Source organism: Ischnura elegans, chromosome 11 (assembly GCF_921293095.1).
Source record: "Ischnura elegans chromosome 11, ioIscEleg1.1, whole genome shotgun sequence".
Taxonomy (NCBI): Eukaryota; Metazoa; Arthropoda; class Insecta; order Odonata; family Coenagrionidae; genus Ischnura; species Ischnura elegans.
Window position 1 is genome coordinate 46,422,627 of NC_060256.1, and position 27,878 is coordinate 46,450,504.

General features: G+C 36.6%; 2 protein-coding genes across 2 annotated transcripts; both read right to left on the bottom strand.

Moving 5' to 3' along the window:
- Positions 1-113: 113 nt before the first annotated feature.
- On the bottom strand, positions 114-6,250 carry LOC124168148. The gene is made up of 4 exons (XM_046546271.1): positions 5,974-6,250; positions 5,667-5,895; positions 4,552-5,588; positions 114-2,854 (listed from the first exon to the last, which is right to left on the bottom strand). The coding sequence occupies exons 1-4, from the start codon at positions 6,042-6,044 to the stop codon at positions 898-900; spliced, it is 3,294 nt and encodes a 1,097-aa protein (XP_046402227.1). The 5' UTR covers positions 6,045-6,250; the 3' UTR covers positions 114-897.
- A 6,442-nt stretch (positions 6,251-12,692) lies between these two features.
- Positions 12,693-27,543, bottom strand: LOC124167581 (lysosome-associated membrane glycoprotein 2-like). The gene is made up of 5 exons (XM_046545554.1): positions 27,429-27,543; positions 26,381-26,847; positions 23,242-23,467; positions 17,743-17,949; positions 12,693-14,028 (listed from the first exon to the last, which is right to left on the bottom strand). The coding sequence occupies exons 1-5, from the start codon at positions 27,481-27,483 to the stop codon at positions 13,886-13,888; spliced, it is 1,098 nt and encodes a 365-aa protein (XP_046401510.1). The 5' UTR covers positions 27,484-27,543; the 3' UTR covers positions 12,693-13,885.
- Positions 27,544-27,878: the final 335 nt, after the last annotated feature.

Genomic DNA, 27,878 nt, shown 5'->3' on the forward strand with positions numbered 1-27,878 from the left:
AGAAAGTGCAATACATAATCCGTATAAGGAATTTTGTTCAGGAAATACATTTATATATCATTTCGGGAGAAATAATGAGGTACAATGCCAAATTCAACATTTTTAGTTCATTTTATTGTAACTTTAAGATCATATTCTCATCAGTACATGCTATTACATGTATAATAATTTATGAGTTATCTTAATTACATGTATATTTATCAAACTTCGTTTCACATTAGTAGTTTGTGCCCTGAAAACGCATTTGTACTTACTCGAATTGTGGTTCTTAATTTTACAAAACTAACTTGCATTATATACAAAAATATTTTGGCTAAGGCATAAGTATGGGACTCTTGTCACTGCGCCAAATTTAAATGTTAACAGAGCAGATCATCTACTTGAATTGCTAACAAAAATGCGAGTAGGTACTAATGATTAATAACGTATAATGAAGGTGAACGACCTAATGGCTCTTAAATGACAAATGTTTACAGCATATCAGTCCAATTTTCTGTCAATATCAGTTAAATGAATGCGATCGATTGTTGATACCCCCAAATAAGCAGTGAGAGGATTAGAATATTTCCTTACGAACGTGAAAAGCGTATCACCACCATATATAGCCTCTGATGACATGACTTGATTTTTCAGTTCTAGAAAAATAACAATAAAAAGGCAGAGGAACAAAGTGTGTTTCCTGCGCTAGAAAAAGTTTATCCTTGTGCCAATAAATTGTTCGTATTGCCCCGAATGACAGCAGCTCGGTTAGACCTCAACGTCTGTGAAATAATCGATAATAGCACTATACAAGGCACTTTCCTCGTTGTATGATGATAATTTCCAGCCGCTACAAAATTGCTGGGTTAACACTTATAAATGTGAATGTTCACTATGTTAAATGCTTTCCTACTTACATTACTTTTTGGAGTCGGTAGTCCTCCGTGTCGTTTGTCGTGTATCCTTCTTTGCCTGAAATTTACGAATAGCCGTCTTAAGTTTTTCGCCTTTGTATGTATCAGGACTAGAACCTTCTTTCCTTCCAGACTGCCGTGACTGGGGTCTACTAGGTATTTGGGGAGTCTCTTTAGATTTCTCAGCTTTTTCCGCATCTTTTCTTGTACTTTCCCTTTGAGATCCTTTGACTGACTTCCCTGGGTGGACCTCTTCTTTTTTACTTATCTTTTGAGGAACCACTTGCACCTCTTCAGGAATTATCTTTTCAATTTCTTTCGCGGCAGCTATGTCACTTGTGCTGTGCATTTCATTTTCACTGATTTGTTTTGGAATTATTTCTTCCTGGTTGACCTCCTTTAATTCTTCAGAGCTGGTGACATCAGGGTTTGTTTCCACACTTTCAGGAGTGTCTGCTTTTTCAACAATTTTCTGCTCTTGAAGTATACTTTCTGACTGTTCTAACTCATTCATTGTACCCTGGGCATAATATTCGGAAACATTCTCTACCGCCTCCTTCAACGTAGGGGTCTCTTCCATGATTTCCCCTGCAACCTGTGTATCTGTCTCCATATTGGTATGATCTTGTACTTCGTTCGGCTCCAAATTTCCTTCATGTACTGTGCTTTGAATATCCTCTTCAATATAAACCTTTTCTGCATCAACTACGGAGTGATTGTTTTCTATTCCACCATCTATGTCTGTAGCATATCTATCACCCCTATCATTGTTACCTCCTACCTCAGTCTCTACCTCACCTCGAGCATAATTTTCATTTGAAATCTCTTTCTCCTCATAATATGCAGTTTGTATGTTTTCTTCCTCATCTCTCACGATATGTTCCCTCTCAGATTCCTCTCCTAAAACCTCAGCTGCTTCCTCCTGTTTCCAAGTAGCATACTCAGGCTCTACATCTCGCACCTCTTGGCTACCCTCAGTCTCGCCACCTGCATACATTTCATCATCATTCTTACTCACTATTTCCTCAGGGCTATGCATAGGTTCGGTTATATGTTCACTATATGGGTTTTCTTCCTCCACTTGATCAGGTATATAATCATAATTTGCCTCAACTTCCATATTTTCTTGCAAATCAGCTTGGTTATCCTCCTGAGGAATAGGACTTACCTCATCTGTGCCAACGTCACCCCACTTTTCTTCGTGTGATCCAGTTTCATTCTGATTCCAATGACTTGGAGCTTCATTATAATCATTTTGCCTTTCCACAGCCTCATGTTCTTCCGCTATTTCACCCTCAAAATAATCACTGGGAGGTTCATCATTTTTTAAGTCATACTGATCACCTATTTGTTCAACAGAAAGATCTGTATTCCTCTCATGAATGTATTCAGGATCTTGTTCAGTTATTTCAGAGCCTTTTGTGTCACCACCATGATATTTATCATGCTCCTCAACTGATAGAATACCTCTGTCCTCATCGTTACCCATAAATTCATTACTGTCCCTATTGCTCTCATTCCCTTCCTCATTTATAAACTCCTCATCTTTGTGTGTATTTGGTTCATAGTAACTTTCAGTACCTTGCCTCGTACCGTCATCTGTATTTTCCTCCACTATTTCACTTCTGGATTTACCACTACTTCCATTCCTGTTTACTGTCTCCCTATGGGTTGGACTATGCTCACCATCCCTTTCTGTCCCTTTCAAATGTTCTCCAGCTATGAAATCATCTTCTTCCTTCTCTGAAAAGGTGTAATTTTCCCTATTTTCAATTCCTCCTTCCACACCTTCTCCGCTATTGTCATTTCGAACTTGGACCTGATGACTGTTATCCTCATCAGGTGCGGCTGGATCCCCTCTCATGCTTTTTGCAATGCAGTGAGGTGAGTCACTGTCATTGAGATTTTCATCCAATACATCTTTACCCCCATACATACCCTGTAGATTATTTTCATCATTTCTGAAACAAAAATGGATTGAGAGTTAAAGTTGCAGCTTTTGTCGTAGATGACACAAAGTATCTCCCAAAATCTTTAACAATTTCTCCTTTTTCCGTGAATTGAAAGATAAAAGCAATTTTCTGCCCACTCAACTATGCAGACTTTCAAGTAAAGCCTTCAATATTACAATATTCCACACAAAATCTGAGCACCATCAATAAATGGCTCAAAGCTATTTTCTCAATAAATATAGAACTTTCCTGTTTGAAATGTCTATTTAATGACATAAAGCAATTGCTTTATTTACCACTGTCATCAATGATTATCTAATAATATTCAGAATTTTTATTCCATACCGTGAACATGACGATGAATTAAATTAGTGGATTATCAGTAAAAATATATTCCACATGGTACCAAAGATTTTACTTCTTTTGAGAAGTTGAAGACAAAGACATATATTACCTCTTGATAAGCCCAAAAAAATCACAAGCATCTATAGCTATTTTATCTGCTTTTTGCTATCCTATATATGACAAGTAGAGAAGAAGCAACCATCTAAATTATGTACATAGCTAGGATTTTTCACTATGGCAAGCGAGAGGAGTTCAAATGAAATGCTGAGGACACCATAAAGTAAACTGAGGCACACTTAAGCATTGCATTAAAATAAAAAATTTATTTCATTTGTGATAAATGAATCTTATTGACACAGCAGGAAAGGAGTCATCCATAAAGAATTAATAAATAAACGGACAAAAAAATGTTGGTTAACAGCAGAGACTAGCCAAAAATCACAGCTTTTACAAAATACAAATTCAATGTACAAAAATCATGCTGGTTTGAATAAACCAGTTGACAAAAATATATATATACCTATAAAAATAAACAAACTTTTTAAGCCAAAGGGATATCCAGGCATACACTATTGAAGACCTCTGATGTGTGTAAGGCCTCGGCATATTTTGATGGCAAAATAAGTCTTCAGTTTTCAGGTTGAGAATCAATTAATGATTAATACATTTCCTTAAAAAGGGGTCAATAAAAACGATAAACCCTGCACCCATAGATGATGCTTGACTTCAAATAATCAACACATTTAACTTTAAAAACGTGATGAGGATGCACATTTATAACACGTTACCAGGATCCCAATGAAAAACATTAACGTCCATTACTAATGGAAAAATAATAAAATTTCTTACCAATTAGCTATAAAGTTTGTAGTCAAGAGTTGAATGGGTGACATTATTAATCTCAGAAAACCTTTTTCGTGAGCTTTTGGGAGACAGAAATCAACCCACGCCTCAAGGCCACGTTTGGGGTTTGGTGCAACAGCAGCACTAAATGCTTTATATTTCTGAGTTTCCATTACCATGGAAGCATTGCATCAGAAGCCTGTACGATAAAAAAGCTCCATGCAACCTTGATGTGCGGAGATGAAAAAATTTACTTTGGAATACAATGATTTCAAATAAAGCCTTAGAGAATAAATAACTAGTGTAAAACTATGAATGGTGACATTTTACGATATTGGTCATATTCATAAGCATATCTATAAAAATTCATAAGCCACAACAAGGAAAAAAAGAGGCTAAATCATATTAATCACTAAAACTTTCAGTCCTTAAAATAGGGGATAAAAAATTTTAAAATGCATTCAAAATATATTTGAAAAAATATAGGAATTCCACAAAAAATCTTCCACAACACCTACCGTCTCCCTTCAACCACAGCTGCCATTTCGTTCTCCAATTCATCATAGTCTGCATCACTGGAGGAAAACTGAAATGGCTCTTCCACATTTCTTTGCCTAGTGCCATAAGATGTTGACGGTATTGGGGAGTGAACTACATCTCCTTCCTCATCAACCTCATTTCTGCAGTCGTCACCAAGGATGCCTCCAACCTCACCTTCAGTTGACAGGTCTGAAACTTCAAGTGTTGGCACAATGTTTTGGTTCGGAGGTGATTTCTCCTCGTTGTTCTCCGCTAAATTAATGTCATCTTCATTTGGAGTCACTGCCACTCTCTGTCGTACTCCTGAATCGTCTCCTTGCACCACTTCACTTACACGATCACTTTGTGTACCTAGAACTAAACTGCCTGTATTATCGTGGCGAACATTTACCTTGTTTTGATCAATCGAATCACTATCGTTACCTTTTCTATTCATGCCATTTGCATCGACAGAGATGCGATCTCCCTCATACTCACTAGGCCCCCTATTAGGATGAAACGAAACATGTCCTTTCCCAGTACCAACAGGAATAGTGCTGTTGTCAATGCATTGATCTTCAGAGAGTGAAACATTCAACAAATCCTTGCTGGTATTTTCTTCTTTTTCAAAACTGGTACTACGAGAATCAGTAGTTTTCCCTTCCGAATTCTCCCCTACCCCGAAAAGATCACGATTCAAGGGTTTCATAGCATTTTCAAGGTTGCTGGACCGCCCAGTATTAACACTGTCAATTTGATATCTAGGAAAAGCCTCTTCTAGCTGGCCGTTAGATACAGCCGACCGAGACACTTGATGATTAACATGAGATGCATCATTTTGGCGTGGACTGTAGGGTGTGCTTGAGTATTTATTTTTAAGCGTCATGTTATCCCTATGGGTGCTGTAATTGGCATTTCTGTCGTCGAATTTACAGTTGCCTGAATAAACAGAGCCTTTGCTAGGGAATATTTCACCTGGATTCACTTCATTCTCCCAAGATGGGTACATCCTTTTCATGTACGCTTCATAATGCAACTGCAAGAAAAGCAATCTTGGCTCACCAAGTATAACTCAAAATGCGCTCAAATAAGCAACGGCCGTGAAGTCACTTACCTTCAGTAATTTAAGTCTTTCCGTTTTGGCTGACAGCATGTTGGCTTGGCTCTCAATTTTGTCGAGAGTTCGCAGAATTCCGTCGTTTCTCTCATTACGGGAATCCTCGTTTTCCAAAAAATGGTTGTACTTCTCCTTGATTTTTAACAGTTTGTTACCTTCGTTTTTATTGGCCAAGCCTTTTAAAACCTCCTTAAATTTCAATTCCAATATATATCGATCCTCTTGACTGTAATAAAGAAGACATTAAACAACATTAGGCATTTCACCGATTGAAAATGAAATAAGTGAGTGAAGAGTTACTTACCATTTCCTCCATCTATCTTCTAATTCGGCCATTTTCCTACTCAAGCTGGTTTTCTCACTCGTTCTATACATATTTACTGATAAAAAATATATTAACGCGAAATTCTAACTATGTTCCAACTCTCACAGCACGAAAACAAGCAATGAAACAAGTAACTTGACCGAAGTGACGTTCCCGCTTCCAGACATCAACAAATAACTTGCAAGAGAAGACGCGTAGAATGCGCATGTCGTGACCGAAAACCAGGGAAATTTGTTCGAGCGTGAAATCGATATCACGGTCAGATCATTGTGCTAACTATCCCCCTGCTATTGTCTCGAGGAAAAAATAGCATATAAATCTACTGGTGAATTTATAGCATGTATAGTCTGCTATTTAATATTTTATTATTTAAATTAAAAATGAAACCAAATTAAAATTATTAACGTTGACTGGATCATCATTTAAACATATTTATCGTGATTTTACTCGTTAGGAAAAACTCAAAATGCTCATTCGCAGCGAGTAACGTGTGGTTTACCGATTTTTATGTCAGGTAAAAATTTACATTAACTTTGTCTGTTTTGTAAAATAATGTAAACATTCTGATTGCCGCGGAGTTATGAATGTAAATACAAAAAATATTGAGGAGTCCCAGGATCCAGCTATTGCAATAACGTTATAATAATCCTCCAATATTGCCTGATTGAAACTGGCCAGAAGGTCACGTCAATAGTCGTGCTTTATGGGTTCCGAAAAACTTCAATGACAGGAACCCCGTTTAATGGTGGGGGAGGGGCGACCAAAATAACTTCGGAACGCCTCAACTCTTGACTAACAGTTGCGAATGACTCGGTCGAGTTGTACGATCGCATGCAATAGGAATTGAAGGGAAACGTAATGGGTGGTAGCGCCCATCGATGCTTATATTGATAAATGTTATTCTATAATACAAATACAGCGATCTGTTTCTTTCGAAAGATTAATTCTGCGTACACGACGCATTCATTCTGATTTGCCTATGGTCTAACAAATACTGATAATAGCTACCAAATACTGATAATATTTCGAAAAAACAATTCTTTCTCACGTGTAGAAGTAAAAAATTCTTTAGGGACCTCGCGACGTTATTTTCATTCAGTTAACACGTACAGGATTCCTCGGAGGTATTTCATGGTAATGAAACCCAAAATTTTCCCATTTAGTACGAGATTTACCCGTGGAAAAACACGCGTATTCAGTGGCGTAACTAGATATATGCTTTGGGGGGTAGGGGTGACCCCCTAGGCAACGGGAAAATATAAAAAAATCACTCGCCTCAAAATGCATTTTACATCATTTCGACACTTAAAATGTGGGCTTCACTCGTAATACCGCGGGAAATCATCACAACAGGGAAAATATTAGTATAGGTACTGTAGTATTTTCTAAGGCTTTGGGGGGGATCAATCCACTCATACCCCCACCCATAGTTACGCCACTGTGCCTATCTGAAATGGGTAATTTTCTGAGTTTCCTGCAGTTGTTTGCGCACTTATTTAAGCACTCAGTGCCATGGGCGTACCCAGCGAGGGGCAGCTGCCACCCCATAGAAGCAAGAGTAAATTTAGTTTAAAACGAAAATATTTTTTTTACACACAATAAAAGTGATATTAGTACATTTAAAGCATGTAATAATAATAAAAATATTTTTTCCAGGAAATAATTTTAAAAAATAATAAACTACTGTAATATCTTTTGGTTTCCTTAACCTTTTCTGTGTTACAACTTGAACAATCATGGCTTGCCCCTCTCTAGATTTGGTCCTGGGAACGCCCTTGCTCAGTGCTGTCACAGTCTCTGGTGCAGTTCTCATTTACCATCAGGGGTAAATCCAGAGGCCAGTATTGGGGAGGTGGGACGTCACAAGTAACTTGTATTGAAACAATAAACTTTTTTATGCTTCTACCCCTTGAGATCCAGACCAAAGGCTGGTTTTGGGAACTGAAGTTGATCCTCTGACTCATTGTTCATACTATCGCACAGTAAATCTACGGTAAGTTACAATATTGCTATAGTTTTAGAGAACCAGTATTTGCATAGCATATTACTGAAAAATAAAGAAAATGCTCGTTTTTAGTTGTTCCACCAATTTTCAATTGCACATTACTGAAAAATTATGAAAATGCTCGTTTTTAAGTGTTCCGCCAATTTTCAATTGAAATTGTAACGCTAAAGCTAACACAGTTTATTGAATTACAAACAAAGACAAGATTTATATATAAACTTAAAAAACTATGGTTGTAAAAAAAAACGTGCAGAAATGAAAACTTTTCGGTAATCTTATTTCACACTTCCTAACATACCATGAGTTATCATACTTGTAATTTTTAATACTTGCCTCTTATAGTTTGGTTATCTTAGGGAAATAACCCTGAATAATTCAAAGCATATGCGTCTACATTGGCATCCAACACATTTCTAATCATGAACTGACAATTTGATTCAAAAAAATTATTTGAAAATGCTTATATTGTTAAATTACAAAAATAAAAGTTCATTAAAAAACTTGAAACCCAAGCACAAGGAACTTACGTTTCAATTAGGTAAAACTATTAATCACTGCAACAAATAAAAAAAATCTAACTGCAGTAAGGTTCGGGGGCATCCATTAACTATGTGAGGATTTTAGGGGGGAGGGAGCCAGGCAATTCTTACCCAATCTCCCGTGGGGGAAAAGAGGGGTCCTGGCAATTATCACGTTACATTTTCCACAAGATAGTGTACAATTGCAATCTTAGTAATCTTAAACACTAGTCTTAAATATAAAAAAATTAACAAATTTTTTTTATAAATCCATTGCAATGTAGCATACCTATATGTATTAATGTATTTACACTGAAAATATGCATTTTGAACTATCTCATGTGAGATTAGAGGGAGGGGGGAGAGGGTTGACAGAAATGTCACATCATCTCACTAAGGGGGGCTCAATAATCATCAAAATCACCTCATGTAATTACTGGACATCCCTTTCCTCCCATTAATGCTAATAAAAAATAATGAATTTAAGGGCTGAGACTGGTGTGCAGTTAAAAGGACCAGAGTCCTGCTGAGTTGGGTCCTGTGATGGATATGTCGACTTTGCCAGATTTATTTTCCTTTTCCCCAGACATTACAGACACAATGAGATCCCCAAACTTCCTGAAGAATGACCACACCGAATGATGATGGGCGCATATTCTACACTCCCAATGGACATGGCTATATGCCCCCCTGAAGGCCTCTTCAGCAAAATTTGACAATGCAAAAAATTAAAAACTTCAGCAACTGTTAGACAAAAATTTCATCAGAAATTAGACTCTACTTGGTTCTTAGAAGATTAAATAAATGCCTTATTCCTTCGATTATAGTCCCCCTCTGAATATAGCCCCCCCCCCCTAATTTTGAGGCTTGAGTTTCGGGAAAAAATTAAAAAAATGGGTTTGAATATAGTCCCCCCCTTAACTTTTATCATGGTCATTTTTGAAAAAAAAGGGGGGACTATATTCAGACATATAGGGTAATATTCTCAGGGGAAGAAACACCCCTCCTTGAAATGGGGGTGTCTCCCATAACGTGGGAGGTACCATGCCCGCTTAGCCAAAATCCATGGCTATATGCTCATGACCTTTCTCCACGTAGGTAACTAATATTAATATTCTCTACGTTCATGATAATTATGTTTGTACTAGTCTCTGTGTAAAAAATGAAGTTAGTATGAATTATAAAATAATAAATATGAAATAAAGTAAAATTTGTGTTAGAAGTGACTCTAAGGTCCAAGAATTCTTATCTTCTGAATTCCTGTCACATGTGCTAACTTGGTGGAAAACAGTAAATATTGACTCCATCTAACTAGCCATCTTCAGGTCCAAGAGATTTTGAGGAAAACCAGTCATCTCACATGGGTGGGACTCATACCATACCTTGTGCAGATTTGACCTCTCTTCCTTGTTGAAGTAGTCCTCCACAGCTGTTTCAATTTCCATTACCCAAATCATAGGTTGATATTTTTCTTTCACTAAAAATCATTAAGGCAATGGCATGACATCTCAAAATCCTACAAACTTTTGCTAAGTAAGGACATACCAGTATGTTCCAGCCGACAAAACGGAGCACATTCATTATTAGCAAGACTTTCTGTTTTCCTGAACAGTAATCAGCAGCTCTTGTCCAGAGTTAAGAAACAATTAAGATCGAAAACCCACTGATTACTTTCCAAACACACTACCAATCACAATGAATTCGCATTTAGGCAAACTACATGCATTTCCCAACAAATCAACCCCAACCATGCAGACAAAATTATTTTCGAGAGAATTTCAGCAAGTCAAGAGTACAACTACCTGACTCCTAAGAGCCTCTCATCACACAGTTTGTCGATCCTCATTGATACACACTTCAAAAAAATTAGTTAAGTTGAGAGGTAAGCATTCGAATGGTCGATGAGAAACAACCATCTGCTTCTGACATTGGATAACTTTACGCTGGGTGTCAGGCTAACACTCCCCAACAGACAGCTCTGATGGTGTTGACTCTGATAGTTGTTTGCTTAAGGACACAAGGTGCATATAGGTTCTTCTGATAAGAGCCCATGGACACTCAGCCCACCCAGGTGCTACTAATAATAATTAACTTGGAATGCATAAACTTCCCTGGCCTAAATTTACACTTCTAACTCCAAGAAGCTGGGCAAGCTACACGATATTAAGTTGGTGTTTCCAGGCTGTATCTTCTTGTTTGACGGTGCTGATACCACACTCTTTTCTTTGAAAATTGTGCTATTTGGACAATGTTCAATATTGGTATAGTCTTGTTGTAACTAAAAAATCTATTTCAATAAATTAAAGCTAAAATAAAACCTAAATATGTTAGAAAAATCAGTCTTTTTTAACCTCGTACATATCATCCAATTGCTGAAAACTATCGAGACATCTTCGGGTCCAGTAAGTCACTCCCCTAGAATTTGTACTCCAGAAACGGAGAATTGAAGCAGGTTGTATGAAAAAGGTCAGTGGGTGACAAGGGATGTAAACTGATATTTTCCTTTGAAGATAATGATTTATGGACTGTGTGGTGACTACGTGGAAAGGAAAAGGAAATATCAGAGGCATGGGCTGATTGAGGGTGTTTTTTTAATCTGCGACCTAGTTACTTTTGACATGGTTATTACCCTATGGCGCCAAGATTCTCCTAATGGTTGTTCAATCTATACTATTCAAACTATATGCCTATCGTATTTTGCCTTATATTTTTCCACAGCTGAAATTCTGTTCCATAACTCCTATGAAAGCCTTTAAACAAAATTGTTCGTGAGTAGGACAAGCATCGCAGTGTAACGGCACACACAAAGAGAGGATCTCTTAACACTCCCTCATATGGAATGCTGCATTCACCGAAATACCTATAAATTTAAAATTTCGGATCCAAATCTGATGCCATCAGCAAATTAGATTCCAAAGTATCCGGTGAAGGGCAATATCTGTGGATATTTGGATCCGAGGTATCTGATCTGACCATCCCTAATTAACACTTTGGGTGCTGGGTGAATATCACCAGGTCTTTACCCCAGTGCTGGCTATTTTTTTGCACTTTTCAAAGCGATGTTACAAAAAGAATTTTTAAGATATGCATGAGTGAATAGCATTAGTTTTAAGACCATACTTTTATCTTTTGAATTCACATTGAAATGTTTTGTATATCGTAATGCGTAAAGAAACTGGAGAAGCTAAAAAAAAGCCGATATTTGTATTTTCAAAAAGTTGAAAAATCATAGTTTTTCATAAATTTATTTATAAAACAATCACAACACACTAATTTGAAATAGTAATTACCAATATTTGAAATTATAATAGTAATCAACATTTAAAATGATAATAATCAATATTTGAACAATAATAAAAATCCAATTATAATAGCTATATTGCAAAGTTCTTCCTTGTGTGGAAAAGCTGGAAGCATGGCTCTATGCAGAGACCAATCTTACATGAATTACACTGATAGGAAGTACATTTTCTGGCAGCTTTCCCAGTCATTTTTCGCCCTTTTTCGGAGCACACCCTACACCTCTTTTGAGCCTTCTTTTGTCCTGATGGTACGGGAATTTTTTCAATGAAACGATTTTCAGATATTCTAGTTATCTCGGCTCTGGCGTTTTCAAGGGGCGATTCGTCTTCCAATGTAACTAACTCCGAACAAATTTTTTGCGTAATATAGGTGACTGCAATGGATTTTTAACTTAACTGATTGTACAATAGGGTGCCTCGTTTTGCCACTTTTTTTAAGGAGCGAATCGTAATACCCGGCAAAAGTTGCGTACCTGGGTGGGTATTACAGATATGATTTTCAAAATCGGTTAATATCTTCTGTTCCCCATTTTGTCTTGAAATTTCGAAATTTTCAACGAAAAACGTTAAAAATGTAAATAATTTAAATTTGGTTTCAGCAAGCACTCATTTTTTCCAAAGGTGTATAACATTGGTCTTTCCTTGATATTTTAGACCAAATACGTCAGCTCTATTCCTTTTAATTATCGAGAAAATGACCTTTTATCGTGTCCCCGAAAGCAGTTTTTGTGGGTAGGCAACCCGCAACACGCATTGTCATTAAGTGTTTAAATTACTTAATTTTTTTCAACATCCCAACGATGAAAATGGAGTAAGTCAAACAAGGCAGTGGTGATAAAAATATTGACTAATGATAAATAAAAATGCATATAGTAGATTTTATGCCAAATTTACTTTATTCCTTGAACAACTGTACAATCTGTACAAAAATTATCAATTCAATACATATATTATAATTTCCTCAATATAATCCCAAATCCAGAAAGAAGGCTACATGAATAAAGGAAAAAAATTCAGGACATAACAGACAAAATGTTGCCATAAAATAAATTGTACAGTTTTAAAACTAACAAAGTAAATGACACAGCTAAAATCCTATGCTTACAGAAAGGCAATCAAAACTAACTTAATATCCGCGTGGAATGAACAGATCCTGTTTAAGAGAAAAAAATGCGTAGTATTCAGCCTTATGCACAACTGATCTTTGCTATTCAGTAACTAACGTTATTGAGGCAAAATTTTTGTCATGGATTTTGTCAATTTTGTAAAAAATTGAGATTTCTTTTCAAATTATGCTGGCATAGAGTTTGAAGCAATAGGCAAATGTGTATAGTCCAAATTTACGAAATAATGTGACTCACTAAAGCAAGTTCCTCAATCAAGACTAGATTGCGAGCCCAACATTTCAACTTATTGATACAATTATTAAAATTGCACTTCCAATTAACCCAATTTAAGGATATGGTACTGAAGCAACTGCAGTCATAAGGAAAAATTGAGACTCTTGGATCACCCCTACAGAAGGAAATAAAATTGGTAGTATAATAGATTAACTTTAATTTAAAAACTAAGAATTGAAAGGTAATGGTCTATTCACTACACATGAGAATATTTACAGATCACATCATACATTTACTATCATAATAACTGTACCAGTTTCATACCTGCGGGCACAGGGCATGAAATGGAATCACTCACGCACATCCACCACAACAAAAATTCAGTCATAACAACAAAACAGCCGGGCTTCACTATCTCAGATGCTGATACCTCTACAAAAAAACCCTTGAACTTTCACAAACCTGTTATTTTTTATAAACTTATATCACAAAAATCGATTTTACAACTTTTTATATACGCTTTCCATCCAACCTGCACAAGGAATGCTTATGTTGGGTGACTTCAGAGCAAGATGAGACCTAAGATATCAAGTTCCCCAGCTTTTAACAGCCATTCTCAGTTCATATTGCATGATGACGTATCTCACCTCCAACATCAAACTCAGCCAATGAGTGAGCATGTCAAAAAACAATTATTCAAGGTCCAATCATTTACCAGGATCAATTTCACATGGACAGATAGCCACGGGCATGAGACCTCCTCCTTCCCACCAGATAGGCAATCAGGACACCAATGACCAATCCTGCGAGGGCACATCCAACTGCTATTGGAACAATGTCAGAAGTATCCATTCCAGGGCAGTCATACACTGATGAAAAAGGAGGAAAAATTAATTAAAGACATTATGCATAAATAAAAAATCCAAGACTAGCAGCAAAGCTTAGTCGTAAACATTGATTAGCGTGTTGGAGTGTAGGTCTTGAAGAATTTAAATGGAAAATTTTGCCAACGTTTCTGCATATCTTCATACCTTCATCAGGGTTATGAATGAATATTAGTACATTAATTTGATACATGAAGGTTTAAAAGGTAATACACTTTTTAAATACTATAATAAAGACAAAAAGAATTCAGTAGTAAATTAATTAAAAGGAAGAGCTGATTTATACATTTAAAATATCCTTACAATTCACAGAAATGAAAATTGGAAATAACAGAAAATCATGAAGGAACTCAATAATAAAAAAATCACTATCTTTACTAATTTCCAAGTACTTCCATGAATCATTTCTTAGCTACCAAAAGCAGTTTTTTGAACATTTTTAAGTCTGGTAAAACAATGGCATTAAAAAAATTTAAGAAATTAACTGATGCTCTGAAAAAAGTTAATATTATATAGCTAAAAAGCTTAACAGACATCATTATACCAGATAATGTAGCAACATTTTCCAAACACACAACTTTTAGCAGACATCGACAGCATTATATATTTGATCTGAATAATTCATCAAAAGAAAACTAATAACAGAATATAATAGTACAGAAAACTAACACACAATGAACAAATTTACAATTTACAAAAACTAACTTTATTCAAAAAGAAAAACAAAACTCTACATCACCTAATACGTTCAATCTAATTTATTAAACCAAGCTTTTTGTTATTAACCCTAATATAATTCTACTTACAGCAAATAAAACAACAATGTTATATATAAAATACCAAACCCTAACTGAAATTCAAATAGTTGCCACATAGGACAAACAAAAAAGTATTATTTTTTCCCCACCCTCTCCTTTCTTTGACTCCTAACACTCCAATTTATTTTATGAATAACGTGCTCCTTTCCCCTACTTGTTTTTTCTGTGGTTCCTTTCTATTGGAATGGTAGGTAATCAAGTGATATTCTGTAGTTTGTAATCAAAGTAGAAGCGTGAAATAGAAGTACAGTAAAGCCTCTTTACATCGTAGTAGAGGGGACCAAAATTTGGGCAATTTGATGTATGGAGGTTCACTATAGAGAGGTTTTAGTGATAGGCACCATTTTTTCATATCCTTTGGAAATGAAAGGCACTGCTGTCTTTTAAACCATTATATTTGTGTGTTTAAACACACATGCATGCATCAGTGAAAATATATTTAATATTTAATAAGTACAGAAAGCTATTGCTATCACATGATTTTTACCATGATTCGAGAGAAAAGCAAAAATATGCATGCATTAGTGAACATATATTTAATATTAAATGATTACAGAAAGCGAGCACTATCGAAAGATTTTTACCATGATTCAAGAGAAAATGATGTGATCTCTCTCAATTCAACAGTCACTTAAAATGATTAGGATAGTTGGATACCTTTTTTCTTATTTACTGTTTGGTATGCTCTCATATTAAACAAAATGGCCATAACTAATGATTAACATGAAAATTACAGCATAATAAGGTATATAAGAAAAAAAAGAATGAAACATTTATTGCTGAAAATGTCATTCCATGTATGTAATCACGGCTGCATTAATGGTCTCTTGTTGTCTCGGTACAATTTGCGGAGGTGGTTAGGCCGTCTCGGGGTATCTCCTTGGTATGATAAGTGGAGGTTTTACGATATAAAGAGGTTCACTACAAAGAGGTTTGCCTATAAATTGACATGTAAATCAGATGGGACCGTTGGGGTGGTATGATGTATGGAGGTTTATGATGTAAACAGGTTCACTATATAGAGGTTTTACTGTAATTACTATTATATATTGTAAAGTATCTAGTTAAATACATCGAGAACACAGCTATCGCTAGTCATAACATCATTTTATTCCTTTCAATGCACCATAATTCATGCAATACGAGTTCTTTATGTACGTTATGGATGTTGAAACATTGTTCAACTTTCAAAATATTTATATTGCTCCCCTCAATAGTACTAAAATTATGAAAATCTAATGATGAGCTACACTCGTCATTGTGCGATTTGGTAATGGAAGTTCTTGACGATAAATCACAAATCTAGGGATGCAATGCTCTACAAGTCCCGTCCCCGAAGTGCACTCTCATTTTCACTTGTCACCATTCTCCACAACATTACTTGATGCATATCAACACTGATTTTGATTTGACCTTGATCATATAAGTGAAATTTCATAATAACACAGCTTCCCCATACCTACCCCAATAAATTTAGTCAGGAATATAGGAACCTGCTTGTAATTCAAGATCGTAATATTGCGACCCAACTGTATATTCAGTTAGAGAGAGTGACTGTAAAGTCTTCCTTGGGACTGCATAAAAATATTATAATTCGTACAATTCTCTACCAATAATGCACAATATCATTAATATTACATCATTCTAGGATCTAAAACGACTACTTAATCTGTGAAAAATAAGGAAAGTTTTGGAAAAATAAGTCATTTGAAATAACTAAGCAAAATGCAAGTACATGCTAAGGACATGCGTTCAAAAACGTAAGCTATGTTCACATTTTTCTACTTCCATAACAACATACATATGGCCGCTCAGTTTCCAATTATGAACAAGAATGGCAGTCCTAATAGTTTTGAAATAATGAGTCTGTTTGAGGTATTTAAGGGTGTTTGGTGTGGGTAGGTTGGGTCACTTGGGTTCATCAGATCTCTGTTCCACCAGTTCTGGTGCTTAGAACCTCAATTGAAATGGCATTTAAAAAGAATCAGAACCAAAATAAATAGTTTGCACAAAAATCAAGAGAAGAACCGCTCTTCGCTACCATTTGCATTACATAGTTTCAATAGTGTGCTGTTATGGATTCGATCACTTGATGCATTGTTTTCCGCAGATTTCATTTTACCCAAACAATAATCATTCATAAATTATGAAAAATGAGCAATGAAAATGAAATACAGATATTCGCCGACTTATGAACAGGATACGTTCCGAATATTTAATCATGGTCGGATTTGACAGGAGTCAGAAATGACATACTGTGTTATGCTGTTTGCCCTAGTACATTTTTTTTTACATACAAACCTTTAATCTAAATATTAAAAGTACACCTTTACTGATAAATGGAAACATAATATAAAAAAAACACTGCTGATGAAAATGTGATAATAATGTTGCTAATAAGAAGAAATTTAAGGGATATTTCAGAACTGACATTTCAAAATAAATAATTTTAGTCACAGGTTCAGATGGTAGTAAGTCCAATATTTAATTAAGAACTAGAACTAGTAGCAGATCCAATGCCAGGTCACCAAACATATATAAGAACTAAAAACTTCAGTTATGCCCTTAGGCACATGGGCCAATTGTTATTTAATAAGCTTCTACCTAAAGTTAAGAGAGAAATGACTACGGCCCTCTTCAACTGCAAGCTTCCGAGAGTATTTTGAAAAACTTATTTTATTCCGTGGATGGATTTCTTCATCTATAACATTTTTTATTAGTACTGCATTTGTACCTCACTAGATGGGCCTCATATTTGTAATTACAAATCAGCGGAAAAATAAAAATTATGAATACTAATATTATCTGGATTCAAACATAACCATCCTTAGTTTTATGTAAATAACATCAATAAAAATGCTAATCATCTAAATATACTTACCTCCACCAAACGTTCCACTGGTGGAGTTCACAAAGGCCTGTACTTGAACTTTGGAGAAGGATAAGATGGCATTCCTTGGAGCAGAGGCATTCACTTCAGTCAGGTTGACGCTAACCTTGTGAGAGCACCTATATGAGCTGCCTAATGGCACCGTCTTAACTTCAAAGAGTCCTGATCCATTACCTTGGTAATGAACCATTCCCTTCACTGGAAAGAACAGATAAATCATCTTAATTAACAGCATTCAAACATCACATTTCCTATAAATAAATTTTTGGGACAAAATATGGTGAGAGCACCATTAATTACTTCATAATAACAATTATGTGAATAACGGATAGGATACATGTAATTAGGGGCTATTGCTTGTTAATTCATCCTTCAATGTAATACTACTTGTGTCATCAAATCACTTCACAAAATAAGCTAGAAAATAAATACAAAACTTAGCTATCTACAACTTAACTATTAATGATTAAACGTCCAGGATACACACTATCAATTTCAAAACTAGTAGACCATTAAACGTTAAGTTGTAGAAAGCAAAGTTTGCTATATATTTTTCGTAATTTAAAATGGAATTCTACAAGTATGATTACGTCCGACTCTATCCTTCGCAAGAATATTAACGAAATTACAGCACTCAGTATAGACCCACTCCACCACGGAGCCACGTAGTGATGAGAGGTAAACGGTGAGTCCGAATATGAATCCAAAGACAGGAAAAACCTCGCCACGGAGACCGAAAGAAAACACACAGACAGCCCAACGTCGAATTACCTCAATACATTCCATCCGCTAATCTTAATTTCGATTGGGCACTTGCTCCTGGAGTTTGACTCCAGGTTCAGTTGCTCAGTCGCGTCCGTGTCCGACCTCGCCGGCTCGCCGCGAAGGCAACGAATGCAGGTTGCTTCATGTGCCAACCTTCCAAGTTTACTCCGACCCGGCCCCACAATTAAGCGGGCCTCGTGAGTGTCTACATATTATTGAAAACGATAGAATATTCGGGTAATACGAAAAAGGACTTGATGGAGCGGTTTACCTGATTGAAATATTTTCCATATTATTGGTGCACTGATACATCGGTAAAAACGTATATTATATCCGCAGAAAGCAAAAAGAGAATTTTCTCTATTCAAAATTTTAATACGGCAGCAGTTTTTAATTAAGTTAATATGAGTTAAAGTGGAAAAAAATGTTACTGCTATACTATGTAACTGAAAAAATTGATCCGCAGAGGTTCGAACTGCCGACTTGGGATTGCTGCCGTGGTAAGTCTTCGCCTTAAGCACTAGTCCATCTCACACGTTGACTTCATTGTGGATTCATTGCGAGCTTTGTCAGGCAAGGAATGAACCGGTCTTCTAGTGTCACTAAATGAATCTGATTTTAAACACTCACTGGCAATATTTACTGTGATATTGCGGCGGATATTTTATATGTATGTTCTATTCGCTATCGCTGATCGAATAGCTTCAGCGTTAATTGTAGAACAATATACTTCGATGGATCGGCCAACTTACGAGAAGGTAAATTGACATTCTGAACGTAGATGTATCATCTAGCAGATGCTGCATAAATTACTTGGTATTAAACATTGCACATATCCCGCATACATTTCCCTTTAACGATGTTGTTATAAAAATATTACGGGAGGTGGGAATGCTGTTCAAATTTCCCTCCCACTGGTACAATAGAAAATGCCGAAACTCGATTTCCAAACTGCGGCGAAAGTGGCGCCGCTCCATTTGTTGCAATACTTTTGAATCCGACTGTACAATGACTGAAGAATTGCCCACTATCTGTATAAAACCAAGTAGCAGTGATTAAGTCTGGACCCAATTTTGAAAAAAGCTAGAATACGGAAAGGAGTGAGACAAGGTTGTGTATAGCCCCAGTGATTTGTTGTGTTTAAATCGAGAGAGTCATCAATGATATCAAAGAGAAGGCTTCATGAGGCTATATCAACATGGAAGGAAAAAGTATACTGTGATAGTATAGTATGACATAGCAGTGATAACAGAGACGAAGAAGAATTTGAAGGTGACTCTGATAAATGTGGAAAATACAAAGGGCACATATCAGACGATGAATAGTACATTAAAGTGTACTATTTATTGTCTTTGCAGAAGAAGGGAGAAGACCAGGACAAACATAAACTAGGAAAACAAAATCTTGAAGATGTGAAAGAGTTTTCCTACCAAGGAAGCCCAGTAACTAGAGTAGAGAGGGTTCCACATAAATCAAAACTACATTTAGCCAAGAATACAATCATTGAAGTCAAATTGGAATGTACTGGAATGTAACACAACCTACAGCAGACTCTCATTAATATGAACATTATTACGAAGTTCTCGTTTTTACGAAGCAAATACAGTGGAACCTCGTTAAAGCGAGTACGGGCTATAGCGACACCCCCGCTATTACGAGAGATAGCCGATGCACCATCAATTGACCCTATAATAAGCGTGTTAAAAATTTCGTTTTTACGAGACCCTTTCGGTGTTGGCTCTCGCTAGAGCGAGGGTTTCACCGCCGGAAGACTTTCATCAAGACTCTTTACCTCTGTAATTGCTAGCGATCTGTTAGAAATGAAGTTAATGGAGTGTTCAGTCTCAAATTTATGTGGTAAACTGTCGTTCGATAAATGTAATGATTGACGAAACAATGCTTTGCATGATTTTTATTCAGTGCGGCGCTTATAAATTGTTTGAATAGTTAGTCGTTATTTGAGTAAGGAAATTTAGTGATGCAAAAAACATCTCCTTTCGTCTGGATTTACGCTTACGTTTATCGGATAGATGTTTATCTGTCGCCGCACCACTCCTGTTCCTGTATATCTGTTCGCAACAGGTATATTGGCTATTATTTGCTCCACCTCCGGTAAAGCGACAATTCGCTATAGCGAGTGTTTATTAGTGCACCGTGGGGTGTCGTTATATCGAGGTTGCACTGTAGTTTGTCCCAGAAAAAATGCTAATCCAATTTATAGTAAAAGAAACATTACAAAAATTTCATTATAACGAAATCACAAACCTCACTACTAGTCCAAGCAGTTAAAAAAATGAACTTTATTACAAAGTTCAACGGATAAACAACAACATTTAGGTGGATGTACACTATGCTACATCATAATCATGATGCTACAAGTTAGTTCTCCTTGTGCACTGTGCCCAAGAACATCAATTATAATTCTTTCCTCAGTAGGGGATACTTCAGTGTCCATGCAATATCATATAATAAGTTCAACAGATTCAGGCTTCAATTGGTGGAAGTAAGGCATATTTAAATAAATAAAAGATCATAGCACTTTTCCACAAATTTTTTTACTATGATGGCTCAGTGAGCCGAAACGCTTTGTACGCAGTAAAAATTTTTGTTGAAAATTGTTATGTTCATTTAAAAATATCAGATAATATGCTTTATTCCCGTGGAATCATGGTGAACCACTCATTACCACTCGTAAATTGGCCTTTCGATATGTAGCCTTCTTATGTATGCTTTACGAAATTTCAGAAATACAAACATTCGAAAAATTCAAGCGTACCAAAAATTTCAAATTTGGCACCTTTGGAATACCACGCCATGTGGCTTAGAGGAACTCAAACTTAGGGCACCACATTAACAAAGCATCGATTAATCCGTTATATCAGTAACGTTCAGTGTTTCGACAATTTTTCCGTCTTGCAGTAAGCAAATTTTTTTTTTGGCCCCAGCCACCTTGCACGTGCAGTGAGATAGTTCGTCACAATCTGGAGTTAAAGCAAAATTGTAGTGCAGTGTTGCATTATGAGGGATAACCACACTTTTCAATGCCTTGAATAGGTTTACCAACTTACGACCTAAGTCTCGGAACGCATTTGTTCTGAAGTCGAGGACTAGCTGTATTTGTGCATAGTTAAATTGCATATATCATACACATGACTCTGAAGTTACTCCGCAGCGCACTTATAATAACGGGAGATAGAAGAGACAAGGGATTTTGCCAAGACATTTTTTTAGCGATGACTCCTAAAAGAAACTCCCCTATGATGTTCGTTATTACAAACCTCTGGTTTTCTACCCTCCAAACTTCATAATAACAAGAGTTTAATGTAATATATGATCTTGTTTTTTCTTGGCGAATATTTCTTATAAATATTTTTCAGGTTTCTAGCCGAGTGAGAATTTTTTGGCCTAACGTTTCAACGGAACACTCTTCCATCGTCCTCAGAGAATTAATGTGCTGCAGGCCTGCCTTCCTGCGCTTATATAGCCTTTCAAACCGGGGGGCATTGTTGTCGCCTTCTGTCCGTTATCTTTTTGAGGCTCAAGTGATCTCTAAGGCACCTTTGTTTTGGGATCGTCTCCTTAAAGAAGCCATTGAGATCCGGCTGGAGAAGAATAAAGTAAATCGCGATTCTGTGTACACGATAAGCACGGAATGGAAACCGTTAATCAAAAAGATAACGGACAGAAGGCGACAACAATGCCCCCCGGTTTGAAAGGCTATATAAGCCCAGGAAGGCAGGCCTGCAGCACATTAATTCTCTGAGGACGATGGAAGAGTGTTCCGTTGAAACGTTAGGCCAAAAAATTCTCACTCGGCTAGAAACCCGAGAAATATTTATAATAGTTTAATGTATTCATGAAGATAAAATGAATCAACCAAGTGATAACATAGGGATTCCTCAGAAAGGTGGGAGAAAAGATAAGTACTCCAAAAACTGTAAGAAGATGATGAGATGACTTGAATGACTACATGATGAAATAAGATGACCAGAAGAAGACAATTGTAGACTGGCACGTTGATAGCAAGACAGGCAAAGGAAGTCCCAGAATTAGTTACATGGACTGGTTATCAAGGTCGGACATAAAGATGTTAAGGTCAGCTGATAGGTGAGCAGGGTGGGGAGTAGTCAAACCAATCTATAGATTGCATACTTAGATGACCTTGTAAGGGACACGCATATGAGCTGGTGGTAACTCCTGAACATTCATTGCCTTCCGAAAGAACCTCACCTTCATAGCAATTTCAGTGTCTTAACCATCAAAGTGGATCAATAGGAATCACAACAGCTAAACGAAGAGGCAAATATTCTAGAACATTAAGTCATTTCTTCAGACAGCACATGTATTTTCTAAAATATGCTTCGTTATGAGGCCTCCACCCCAGATGAACAGATTAAAACAGATTTGGTCAGACCCAAAGCTGGTCTAGTGTAGCCTAACCTTGAGTCACCAAGGCCATTGTGAAGTTTCAACGACCCTGTATGGGTTATGTAACCAATTAGACATTCAAAGCAAAACAGACCCCTAACTCGGAAGGAGAAATTGTCTGCATTCATCTGGCTGATATCCATATGCTTTTTCACAGGGACAAAACAGGGATTCAAAATAATTTTGACATGAGTACAAAATGAAAAGTATTAAAAATTTACTGTAAAATGATGTAACCCATGATCTTAAGAAGAAACATCACCCAGTTGAATTTAGTAAATAACAAATTTCACTCACTTGTGTTGTTGGGGAAGGCATCTTCAGACACGTTCTGGGTCAAATACAGATTGGTTATGTTGAAGCTTTTGCTTTCATTGTATCTCTTGAAAGTGATGTCCAGGTAGTCGGTGTTGTTGCTCCACCAGAGTCTCACCTGGCTGACATTACTCTTGATAGAGTCATCATTGCATATGCCCGTGAAGTTGGCATCCTTGGGCAGATTCAGAAGGGCCCATTCTTGTGTCTGCAGAAAGAAAATCATATGATGTGACAAATTAAAACACCTTAGCCCTAAACATAAATGGCTACCACTGTCTCATAACAAATTCACTCTCCATGATTACACTATTTCAATTAATTACTATTTTATAACAGTTGAAACATTATGGAATTGCTTGAGGGCACCGAATTAACCACTGAACCCACCCAACACATTTAATAATGTAAGATAGTCACGTTTGAATGCTTGAATTCTTTGAGAGAAGATTCAGGTCAATTTCAAGATACGACAGTCACAACATTTGAGTTAATCCATCCACTCAACGCATACAAACAAAACATCAAATTTACATCAAATATGGGTGATTACATTAATAAAATCGGATGCAATGACAGGGTTCACCAACAATGAAGATATACTGTTGTTTTGACAAAAAACACACTGTTCCTCTCGGTATAATAGTCTTTTTACATTGAACATCCACTTTAAGGAGGTCTCTCTGCATTTGATGAAGTTATGCCATTTTTTGTGAATTAATCACCGAAAACTTGATTTGTATTAATGCTACGAGAGTGGCAACAGCAACTAAACCCAATCAGTGGCCTGCAGAACAAAAAAATAACATCAGCAAAGTATAGAATGTGACAAGCCACATAAGACTAGTGGAAGAAATGCCAGGATTCCCTGCACCTGAAGAAATATTGGAGGAGATAATAGGGAAGAACCCAAACCCAGCAAATAGAAGAAAAGGTGCAGATAATAAGAAGATGGCATATGCCACACTTCATCAAATTATTTCTGGGAATTTATTCTTGCTATTATTAGTCTATAACTCTAGTTAGCAAAGACACTAGCAACTCTTCCTAATAGATTATCTAGTTGTAGCTAGGTAATGTCAGCTGTGTCAAACCCGTAAGAGACGCATGAACCTAGTACACACAGGCCCCATGATTAGAGCCTTAACCATGCATGAGAGACCAAAAAGATGAGTCCTCTTGTGATGAAAGTTTAGTTAAGTAGTCAGCAACTATAAACAATGAGTTTATTGGAATTTCGCAGTATAAAGATACAATGCTCAGCATCTTTTGCTCACAACTTGTTCTAGTCTATAAGAATGCCGATAACACAAAAAAAACTGTTCACAAAAAACATCTGTTAAACAAAGTTAAGTTAAGTAAACAGCTACCATATCTATTTCAAATGATTAGAGAACTGTACTTCAGCTAAGATATAGTTTCATCATACTGTGTATAATATAAAAAAACTGATGGCTTCATGCATTACTTGGTGGAAGGATAGCATCCTTAGCATTAATTCATTTTATAGTAACTACTACCTTTTGTACTTCATACCTACTGATACCATACTACCAACATTATTAGAGCTACACTGCAGTGATAAAAAAGTATAATTAAATTTTAATGTGAGATAACATTCAGCACTTCCAAAAAATTTCCCCCCCTTCATGTTTGAAAACAACTCAAAGTAGAATTAACAATAAGTCGTGCCTTAGTAGGATTATAGCTGTATTATTTCCCTCAATGGTCTAAGCCGGAGTAGCTCATAAATACACCATTTGGTCTACATGCTATCTCTAACCCACTTCAGCTTGAGTGAAGCAGAATGAAAATCTGAAAATAACTCCTGGGTACCTGTACCGGTGTTTGCCATAGCACCCGACTAGTGAGGTTTTCAATAAGGGAGACTGGGTAGAAACACAAGAAAACTATGCATATGTCAATGGCTGTTCATAAGGGGCCACTCAAGACGCTCTGTAAAAGTTGTGCCACTCATAATGGTAAATTGTTATCAGCCACACCCTCAACTGCTCTTGGATGCACCTTCGTAACAAAAGAGTTGCATGCACTGGCACAACAAATGCACCCTTAGAAGCACCAATTAGTGGCCTTGTGTGAAGGAAGCCTACCTAAATATTTATCTCCTCCTTCACTGATATAAAGAGGATGTCCTCACCTTAGCAATGCAGGAAACTTAACTCATCCTTTAGAATGTTTACCCTCAAGCAGAATGCCTAGACATTAGCACAACACACCAAAATTCCTGAACGACAAATACTTGGTCTAAAAGCACTACAAGAAGTCACAATTTCCCTGCATGATGACACCCAAATCCATTTTCTTAAAAGATACAAGGACAATGCAATCGTACACAACGATAAACAAATGAGGAAATCCAAATAAGGCTGTGATGAATACAAAATACATTCCTGTTAGAAATCAATAAGACTAATAATCAATAAAGACTAATAATAATGAAATGATAAAAAATTAGGGAGCAAAAAATAATTAAAGGTGAGGTGCATTCATAAAATATCCAAACACATAGATCCCAAGGTGAATACATCATAAAGCTGGGGACTACGACACAGAACTCAATATTTTATAAACAAAAGGGTAATCAATCCTACTAGGAGTAATTGAAGCCAGCAACCTACGGTTTTCCTTGCAAAAATTTAAAGAGGTCCATTTTAAAGTGATAATAATCCGAGACCAAAGGTTATTCTCAAAACAGATGAAAACTATGGTAACAGTTGAGGAGCTGGATTGAAGATAAGGCGAGCTTTGCTACATACCGATACAAGAAACAGTTCTATAGAAATATTACAATCGGGACCATGATTACAATCAAGGTAGTAGACGTGAGAGAAATCTAAGATATGACTTAATATACCCGATTTTATACGATTATACTAAAATACAGAAGCACTGAACTAGCTATGTGATTACACGAGTTGCACTACGAAAATTTATGGGCGGAAAACCCACATCCACGATTACTTTATGAAAGTAAGAAATACCACAATAATATTTAAATATTCATTTGAGTGCACTTAGTAAGAATATTTCAACCACTAAGACTCCTGAAGAAGTAAATGGACTGGTTGGAATGGTGGAGAGGAAGCAACAATCTGCTTACCTGGTTCTCGGTAGAAATGTACGGAATCTTGATACGAAGGGCCATATGAATGATGGCACAGGTCAAATTTGTTGTTGAATTAGACAAAACCCATGAGCCTACTTCTGGCTCAGGAAGTGGCTTCGGTGTAGGCGGAGCGGTTGTCGTTGGAGGTGAAACAGTTGTAGTCGACGGTGTAGATGTAGTTGGCGGACTAGACGTAGTTGTTGGTGGGGTTGCAGTAGTGGTTGTCTTCGAGGTAGTAGTTGTACTTGGTGTGGTAGTACTCGGAGTTGTAGTGGTCGAGGTACTAGTCGTAGGTGGGGTGGTTTTCGGAGGTTCCGTGGAGCTGGTCGTCGTACTCGAGGTCGTAGTGTCATGCTTTTTCTCATCATCATCAATTACGGTCGTGGGAAAAGCAGTAGTCTCTGGTCCATCAGTGGTTTTGATCTGGGAGTCAACCGCGGGGGTGTCATCACCAGATGACCCTGCAACACATTGAATCAAAGATCGATCATGTGCCCGATCACTTCTTCCCTCAATAAAAGCAACACTCGCAAATAAAATGCCACAAACAGGTAATTCCAAAATAGTTCGCAACATTCATAAGCAAACATTTCTATCCCACTCCTGATACAATGGCGCAAGTGCATGAGTCACGGATGGTAACAATATGCACCGGTACATCTAATTAACACAAAACCAATCACTGGCCATGCACAAAATCGCCTTGGTGCCATAATCAAAGCGAGTAATAATTGAGTGTCCATGCATTCATGATCTCAGCGCTCATTTGTAATACTCTTAACCTGGGGGTTCACAAAGCCGATTAACAACTACACACAGAATGGCATCCATCTAAAAGATGTATTGCAGTGTTTTATGAATGTGCTCACTTAGCTGATGCAAAGAGCAAGCAAATAAAGAGCAACAATGAATATCCTTCGCAAACACCATCCTTTTCTAGAGCATTCTCCGACAGCCATACGAATTTTCACCGTCACATAAAATTAACACCCAATTGAAGCAAACGTTGATGAACAATTTAAAAAAGAATTGCATTTCTTACCTTGTACTATTAAAGCACAGCAAAACAATCCAATAAGATACAATTTGGCAGACATCGTGTACGACGTTCCGGAAATCACAGTACGACCGTTCCCTCTGAGAAATGTTCTCGTGACTACTCAGCTGTTCGATTTGCCGTTCCGGTCGTTACTCAGCTATTAATTTCTCAAAAGAATTAAATAATACTGAATTGGTAAAAGATAACAATTAAAAAATACTTTCGAAGATATAATTACATTTATGTAAAAAATATTATCTATATTTCGTATATTTGAATTTATGACAACGGGGATGTTTTAGCAACAGCTTCTTTATGGAAGAGCGGGAAATACAAATATGGGAAATGCGAGAAAAAATTTCTCATTTAGATTATGACTGCGAAAAACATACTAGTCGAATAATTATTTGCAATTGAAGTTCATATTATCGTTGAAATTCATTTTTGAGAGAT

Bases quoted from the DNA above. Each gene is read 5' to 3' on its own strand.
- LOC124167581 (XM_046545554.1), bottom strand. From the start codon at position 27,483: ATGTCTGCCAAATTGTATCTTATTGGATTGTTTTGCTGTGCTTTAATA. The intron at 17,950-23,241 runs GTGAGTGAAATT...TGTTCTTTCCAG, and splicing joins TGCCTTCCCCAACAACACAA to TGAAGGGAATGGTTCATTAC. The intron at 14,029-17,742 runs GTAAGTATATTT...CTTTTTCATCAG, and splicing joins CAGTGGAACGTTTGGTGGAG to TGTATGACTGCCCTGGAATG.
- LOC124168148 (XM_046546271.1), bottom strand. From the start codon at position 6,044: ATGTATAGAACGAGTGAGAAAACCAGCTTGAGTAGGAAAATGGCCGAA. The intron at 5,896-5,973 runs GTAAGTAACTCT...TCTTTATTACAG, and splicing joins GAAGATAGATGGAGGAAATG to TCAAGAGGATCGATATATAT. The intron at 5,589-5,666 runs GTAAGTGACTTC...CTTTTCTTGCAG, and splicing joins AAAGACTTAAATTACTGAAG to TTGCATTATGAAGCGTACAT.